Consider the following 8,558-nt stretch of genomic DNA (forward strand, 5'->3'; position numbering starts at 1 on the left):
TGTGGTTTCCAGCCAAACAAAATACAGGCATATGAGTTGAACATTTACTTCAAGTAGATACACTCCTTAGAGAGAACAATCCTGGGAGAAAGAAGAGCTGCTTATGCACAGGGAGACAGCTCAGGGGGCAGGAGTGTATGGAAGGATGGACCCTGGGAAGAGGTAACTATGGGGAGAAAGGGGGAGGGGAGCTGTTGCATTGTGGTAAACTGTGGTCAATGACATGAGACAAAGTATATGTGAACTGCTGTATGGAAAGTGAATTTGCTCTGTAAATGTTCACCCAAATCACACACACAAAAGGGTAACACAATGAGGTCTTGCACCTTCTTTGAGGGACTTGTTTAAGAGCTAAGTAGATTATCCATCATTCACCTTTTTGAAGACTTATTAAGTCTTGAGTCCCCACCTAGCCCCGAATCTAATCTCTTGTTACAAGTACAGACTTCAGGGCCTCTCACATACTCTGGGGTTTTCTGAAGAGTTAGGGATCTGTGATTTCTCTTTTAAGCATGTGATCAGTGTGATGCTCTCCATCCTATTTATATAAGGCAATCTCAGCTGTTGTGTCTGCATTCAAGATGATTTTCTGGTCTGTGTGTTATCTAGATTCCTTATTTATTCCTTTTCTCCCTTTAGGCAGCTTTACTTACCACTCCTTAGTTTCTAGAGGGGTGGATGGTACAGAAGCAGCTCTGATAGCATAGTGGATATGGCATTTGGCTGCTAACCAGAGATCAGTGGTTCAACCCACTAGCCACTCCGCAGAAGGAAGATGGGGTGTTCTATTTCCATAAAGATGTGTAGCCTCAGAAACCCAATGGGGGTCACTATGAGTCAGAATCGATTTGATAGCAGTGTTTGGTTAAGAAAATCAAACTCATTGCCATTAAGTTGATTCCGACTCATAGCGACCCCTTGGGTTTCTGAGGTGGTAAATCTTTCCGGAAGTAGAGTGCCCAGTCTTCCTTCCATAGAGTGGCTGATGGGTTTGAACCTCTGACCTTCTAGTTAGCAGTCAAATGCCTTAGGCACTATATACCACCAGAGCTCCTTTGGTTTTGATGGTACAAAGAAAAGTTTCCCCTCTAGTTTGTTTTGCAACTTAGTATTGGCTGTGTTACAGGTTTGTTTAATTTCATTGATGACTTTCACTGCAGTCGAGTAGATTCGACTCATAGTGACCCCTCCTTGGGTTTCCGATTGCCCAATCTTCCTTCCAAGGAGTGGCAGGTGGCTATGAACCACTAGCCTTCTGGTTAGCAGTCAAATGCCTTAGGCATTGTCCCACCAAAGGAAGTTAAATTAATGGCTTAGTAAAATTTGGGGAGAATCTAGTTTTTGGTTTCTTGTGCTCCCCTTATTGCAGTTGGCTATGTGCATTATCAGGGAGCCCTGGAGGCACTGTGGTCAATCCCTCGGCCGATAAATGTAAGGTTAGTGCTATGAACCCACCCACCTGCTCCATAGGAGAAAGACCTGGTCATCTGTTCCCATAAAATATTATAACCTGGAAAACTCTGTGAGACAATTCTGTCCTGTCATGTGAGGTCTCTGTGAGTCAGAAATGACTTGATGGCACTCAGTTACAATAACATGTGCATTATTGGTCCCTCAAATACTTAGCAAAATATACTCCGCCCACCTGACATGCACTTCAAAAGAAAGGTTGTGAATATTCTGTTTTGAATTTGTTTTCATTAGTTTGGGGGAAGCAAAACCTTAAAGAATTCTAGTAAAGCTCTAGGAAGAAAAGAAGGACAGAAAGAGAAAAACTGAAGAAGGCAAGAGTAAATAAAATAAATCATGACAATGGTGGGTGAGCGCTCCCAAACCTCAGCAGCAAACAGAAGCAGTTACCTGCTGCTCTTCCTTTCTTCAGAGGCTCCCAGGGGACGGTTTAGGCCCTGAGTTGTCCCTGGGGGTGCAAACAATTAATGTGTTCAGCTGCTAACTGAAAGGTTGGAGGTTTGAGTCTACTCAGAAGTGACTTGGAAGAAAGGCCTGGTGATCTCCTTCTGAAAAATCAGCCATTGAAAACCCTATGGAGCAGTCTACCTCTTCTACACATGATGTCTCCACAAGTCAGAGTTTAGGGGAAACACACCTGTTACCTGTACAGGGTTTGTGATGTTCACTGGGAAAAGGCTTTTAAGTATTAAGTGCTCCACAGGAGCCTGTAAACTTTTCAGAGCACAAAGACCAACAACCATTTGTCCAACATTTACTAATCTCCTGCTGTTGGGGGAGGGAAGAGATGATTAAAACATAGTCCTTGTCACTGAGTGGCAGATCCCCCCGTACGGAATCCAATTAATACCACCTTTCCTTTGGAACCTTACCCTCTCACGCACGTCAAACATGACAACATTCCCCATTTTACCTCTGGAAAAAATAAAGGTTCTGATGTTCGGGGTATAATAAGGCCTATCTGCCCTGTGTTCATCCTGTTTAGATAGATGTACAGTTTTTCTTGTTTCTCATGACAAAGCTGCTGCTAAGAAAGCTGGAGAGTTACATAATCCTGGTCTGTGATTGCTTATCTCTCACCTCCGTAAAAAGCAGCCTTCACATCACTGCCTAAGCCTTTCTTGTTACCCGCCTTTCCTGTTGAAAGATAAGCTCATAGTACATCAGGGAAATTGAAGACCCAAACTGATGCATGAGCAGCCTGCTCTTAACTGCTGCTGAATCCAAGTCTGAATAGAGTTACAGAAAATTTAGGAAGGGCCTCCATTTTTAGAGATGTCACATCTATGTGATTCAACTATTACTTGCTTGAATTATATGGGTATATGTGTTAGAGCTTCATTTGGAAAAAGCATAGAGTTTTTTTTTAGACATAGCTAGAAGCTGTCTTAAAGAACCATTTTTTTTTTTTTTTTTTAAACAAAGAAGAAAAAAAGTAAAAGAAAGATTAAAAATATGTATGGGTAATTAGTACTTTGAGGTTGTTTGGCTTTATTTCAGACATTCTTGTTCTTTAACCAGACTTAAATTTTTGTTTTTTGGCATTTTTGTCAGTTCACTTTATGTGCAAAAAATTTTTTTAAAGGAACCTTTAAAATGTTAGATTATTGTCTTGAATAAAGTTTCAAAATATTATGTGCATGCAGAGTTCCCAGTAAATACTTAATAAATACTCATTGGCTTTTTATTCTTTCCTAGAAATCAAAGCCCAAGTTTTACGTACTTTCCATGTTCCCATATCCTTCTGGCAAGCTGCACATGGGCCACGTGCGGGTCTATACCATCAGCGACACCATTGCACGGTTCCAGAAGATGAGAGGGATGCAGGTAAGGACTGCTGAAATGGCTCTGTTCTACCATGTTCAGAACAACAAGAGTATAGTAGTAATGTGTTCAAAAGACAAATGAGGAAAACAGATGTTGGTTAAGATTTGGACAGCTTTGAGGATAATCATGAAAGGCCCAGTGTTTCCTTTCATGAATCAGAAACCATTATAATAAAGCATTTGCATTAATTGGGGGGCTTCTGTATACTGGGTATTATGCTAAGGATGGAAGTAGGGTGAGGAGAGAATGAAAGGTGGATACAAATGTGCTAACATATCGTATCTGCAGGGGAGGAACTCACAATCTGCTGGGGGTGAAACACATATAAAGAGATAATCATTGTATAGGGCAATGAATGAACACAATAATACAAATATGGATCAAATGATATGGATGGGAGGTGAGACCACAAGAGTTTTTTTTTCCCCCTGTATTTTCCATATTCTATAATGAATATGCATTTATTTTGTAATGGAAAAAATAGAAATTTTATAAGAAAAATATATTTGAGGAATTACTTAACTCTGAGAGAGCTGGGAAAGGTTCTACTAATGAGGGAGTGTCTGACATGGGTCTTGAAGGGTGTGAAATTTACCAGGTAACCTTCTCTAAAGTCTAGTTTCCTCTCATCTGTAAAATGAGGATAAAATAGTACCTGAAGGTTGGGCAATCTACTTCCGTAGTGATACTGCTTCAGCAGCCCAAGGAGGGGTCGCTATGAGTCGGGTCCGACTCAACAGCACATAACAACAACAACAACATCTCATTGGCCTGTTGCAAGAATTCAAAGAAGATGACTATGAAGTACTTAGTATATACCTAAATGCTCTGGTGGCATAGTGGGTAAGGCATTTGGTTGCTAACCAGAAGCCAGCAGTTCAAACCCATCAGCTGCTCCATCGGAGGAAGATGAGGAAATCTACTTCTGTAAAGATTTACTGTCTTGGAAACCCAGAGGGGGTTTCTGTGAGTCAGAATTGACTCAATTGCAGTGAGTTTGGTTTTTTATTTTAATGCATACCTGGCACATAGTACATAAGTTCTTGGGGAAAATTACCCAGTAAGCAAGGTAAGCATGGGCTTACTTGTGCTTACTTACTAATCTATAGTAAATATAAAATTATTTAGTACAGATTAGTAAGCACAAGTAAGCCTGTGCCTACCTTGCTGACTGGATACTCTGTCCTTGTCAGGAATTGTGAATTTGAAAAGAGGCTTTGATTCTGTAGGAACGTTCTATGGGGTTGGGAAAGGACAGATACCAACCATACCTGGAAGCAGAATCTTTGAAGTGGTGAAAACATGTGAAATTGTTTATTCTAGATCGATAAGTAAGCACAAGTAAGCCTGTTCTTACCTAGCTTATTGGGTAATCTGACACTGGGTGTAACCAAAAAACATCAGTGATGGCTAGTGATGAGCTACAGCCTGCTTACACCAGCTCCCAAAAGCTGACTATGTGCATCTTTGTCCAACTTTGTTTTCATTAGTCAATAGCTTGAAATCCACCACAGTGGGAGTATTTGTCGTTGTTGTTGTGTGCTGTCAAGTTGATTCTGACTCATAGTGACCCTACGTACAACAGAGTGAAACACTGCCTGATCCTGTGCCAGCCTCACAATCGTTGCTGTGTTTGAGCCTATTGTTGCAGCCACTGTGTCAAGCCATCTCGTTGAGGGTCTACTTCTTTTCACTGATCTACTTTACCAAACATGATAACCTTCTCTAGGGACTGGTCCCTCCTGATAACAAGACCAAAGTATGTGAGATTCTGCCTGTATATCTTCTAAGACAGATGTGTTCGTTTTCTGGCAGTCCATGGTATATTCAATATTCTTCACCAATACTATTATTCACATGCATCAGTTCTTCACTCTTCCTTATTCATTGTCCAACTTTCATTGTCCATGCGTATGAGGTGATTGAAAATACCATGGTTTGGGTGAGGTGCACATTTGTACTCAAAGTGACATCTTTCCTTAAAAAACTGAAAATAGAAATACCATTTGACCCAGCAATTCCATTACTAGGAATATATCCTAAAGAGATGAGCGACAGGACACAAACAGACATATGCACACCCGTGTTCATGGCAGCACAATTCACTACAGCAAAGAGATGGAAACAACCTAAATGCCCATCAACAGATGAATGGATAACCAAACTATGGTACATACACACAATGAGATACTATGCTACATTAAAGAATAATGAAGAATATGAGAATCATCTCACAATGTGGATGAATCTGGAGGACATAATGCTGAGTGAAATAAGTCAATTGCAGAAGGACAAATATTATATGAGGCCATTGCTGTAAAAAGTCAAGGAAGGTTTTGCTTAGGGAAGGGAATTCACTTTGTAGGTTACTGGGGATGGGAGGGAAGGAGAGGGAAAATTTCAGACTAGTTGAGGGCCACATGCTGAGTTGGGTAAGGGAAGGGATGGTGTGGAAAGAGTCTGTGACCAGCATGATGACATTGGGGAAAAGGAGGACACCAAAACATGCACATAAGATATAGATGACAGAGGCTAATACCAGTATATCCACAATACTGCATTACTATTAACACCAAACATCAGGCTACAGATAAATGCATAGACAACTGAGAAGATCAGATGGGGGTCAGTGAACAGGAATGGAAAAAACAAAACAAAACAAAACAAAGTGACATCTTTTCCTTTTTAACACTTTAAAGAGGTCTTGAGCAGCACATTTCCCCAATGCAATATGTCATTCGATTTCTTGACTGCTGCTTCCACAGGCATTAATTGTAGATCTAAGTAAAATGAATCCTTGGCAACTTCAATATTTTCTCTATTTATCATGATGCTGCTTATTGGTCCATTTGTGAAGATTTCTGTTTTCTTTACATTAAGGTAGTATCCATACTGAAGGCTGTAGCCTTCATCAGTAAGTCCTCATCACTTTCGGCAAGCAAGGTTGCATCATCTGTGTATTGCTGGTTATTAATGAATCTTCCTCCAATCCTGATGCTCCATTCTTCTTCATGTAGTCCAGTTTTTCTAATTATTTGTTAAGCAGACCTCTTTAAAGTATTAAAAAGCAAAGATGTCACTTTGAGGATTAAGGTGCACCTGACCCAACCCATGGTATTTTTAATTGCCTCATATGCATGCAAAACCTGGATAATAATTAAGGAAGACTGAAGAATTGATGCCTTTGATTTGTGGTATTGACTTTGTCTCACATACTTTGAACCTGTTATCAGGAAAGACCAGTCCCTGAGGAGGGACATCATACTTGGTAAAGTAAAAAAAAAAAAAAGCAAAAAAAGAGAAAGGCCCTCAATGAGATGAATTGACATAGTGGCTGCAACGGTGGACTCAAACGTGGCAACAATTGTGAGGATGGTACAAGACCAAGCTTTGTTTCCTTCTGTTGTACATGGGGTCACTGTGAGTTAGAACTGGTCCAGCAGCACCCAGCAAATAAGAACAGATTGAATAATTAGGGTGAAAGGGTACAACCTTGATATGTATCTTTTCTGATTTTAAACCACACAGTATCCCCTTGTTTGGTTTGAATGACTGCTTCTTGGTCTTCATACAGGTTCCGCATGAGCACAGTTAAGTGTTCTGAATTCCCATTCTTGACAATGTTATCCATAATTTGTTATGATTCACACAGTCGAATGCCTTTGCATAGTCAATAAAGCACAGGTAAACATCTTTCTAGTATTCTTTGCTTTCAGCCAAGATCCATCTGACATCAGCAGTAATATCTCTCATTCCACTTTCTCTTCTGAGTTTCTGGCAGTTCTCTGTTGATGTACTGCTGCAACTGTTTTTGAATTATCTTCAGCATAATTTTACTTGCGTGTCATATTAGTGGTATTGTTCAATAATTTGCACATTTTGTTGGATCACCTTTCTTTGGAATGGGTATGTATATGGATCTCTTCCAGTTGACTGGCCAAGTAGCTGTCTTAAAATTTCTTGGCATGGATGAGTGAGTACTTTTAGCATTGCAGCTGGAAATCAGCAAATGCTACATATTAGGGCTTTTTTTTTTTCTTTCTTCCAGAGAGCCAGCTAGTTGTTAAACATTCACCTGCACCTGACTAGCTATTACTATTATTAACCTTTCAGGGCCTTGTACAAATGATAACTGCCATCTCCTAGTTCTTTGTAAAGATTTTCTTTTAGAAAGGCAAGTGCATCAGTTGCCACAATTGATTTGAAAATTTAAGCTGAGCTTACATTGGCAGCAGGAAGTATTCCTAAAAAGGACGAGTTATAAATATCTCTTTGGCACTTGAAGAGTTAATAACTTTTTATTAGCAAATTCAGAGACTTGCATTCCACTTGAAGATGACCAAAGGTATTTGTCTGCTTGATTTATGGCAGATGTTATTTTCCCAGACCCTGCTTTTCATCATTGCTGCTATGTTTATTAGGAAGAAGTGGTACAGAATGAATTGGCTCTTTGCCTGAAGTATAATTCTTTATCTAACTGTGATTATTCAACTACCTTTGTCAATTTTATCCTTACCTATTTGGACAATTAGTTAATGCAGGCAAATCACTGAAGATTAAGCTAATACAGCAAAACTGTACATTTATGATAGAGTTCAGGGAGACTTTTGTTAACAGATAGGTGTTTTGAGGATGTGGGTAGGATTCTAATGCTCTTGGATGGTGTGGTAGTTAAGGTTATATATCAACTTGGCTGGGCCTGGTTTTGAGTGGCTGGGCAGCTGGATGTAGTTATTCCCTGTGGTGAGATTGGTAATCACCTCCATGGTGGAATCTACTGGAGGAGCTGAGTAGCTGCTTCAGGGATGTGGTCTGCTTCCAGTGTATAAGCAGCAGCTTTGAGGAAGGTCTTCAGCTTTTGGCACACTTGAGTTCTGCATGTAGCCAAGTTGTTTTTCAGCAGCCTGCCATGCTCTGCTGACTTTGAGACTTTCAGTGGGCTTGAATTAATGGCCTGCCATGTGGTTTGGTAACATCGGGACTGTGCCATTTTATCTGTGGACCTTGGGCTTGTTAGCCTCAGCGGCTAGTAGCTGTCTGAGTGAAGAGATGCCTCTAGCTTCAGTGGGCCAGGAGCAAGAGGCAGAGCTGAAGCCCAAGGTCGAGGGGCTTTCACCCAGCTTCTAGAGCCTGGCACTTTGAACTCAGACTTCTAACCTCTAAAACTGTTGTTGTTGTTGTTATGTGCCGTCGAGTCGGCCCCGACTCATAGCGACCCCTCCTTGGGTTTCCGAGGCAGTATCACTACGGAAGTAGGATTG

The 8,558-nt window shown here is 40.6% G+C and overlaps 1 protein-coding gene across 1 annotated transcript in view; it reads left to right on the plus strand.

Moving 5' to 3' along the window:
- LARS2 (leucyl-tRNA synthetase 2, mitochondrial) overlaps positions 1 to 8,558 on the plus strand; it is a 362,372-nt gene that overhangs the window by 36,027 nt on the left and 317,787 nt on the right. The window contains exon 2 of the mRNA XM_007951731.2: positions 3,169 to 3,297. Coding sequence (XP_007949922.1) covers positions 3,169 to 3,297 — 129 coding nt within the window. The remainder of the gene's footprint in view (positions 1 to 3,168; positions 3,298 to 8,558) is intronic.

This window comes from Orycteropus afer, unplaced genomic scaffold (assembly GCF_000298275.1).
Source record: "Orycteropus afer afer isolate SDZICR_OR568_19922 unplaced genomic scaffold, OryAfe1.0 scaffold00311, whole genome shotgun sequence".
Lineage (NCBI taxonomy): Eukaryota > Metazoa > Chordata > Mammalia > Tubulidentata > Orycteropodidae > Orycteropus > Orycteropus afer.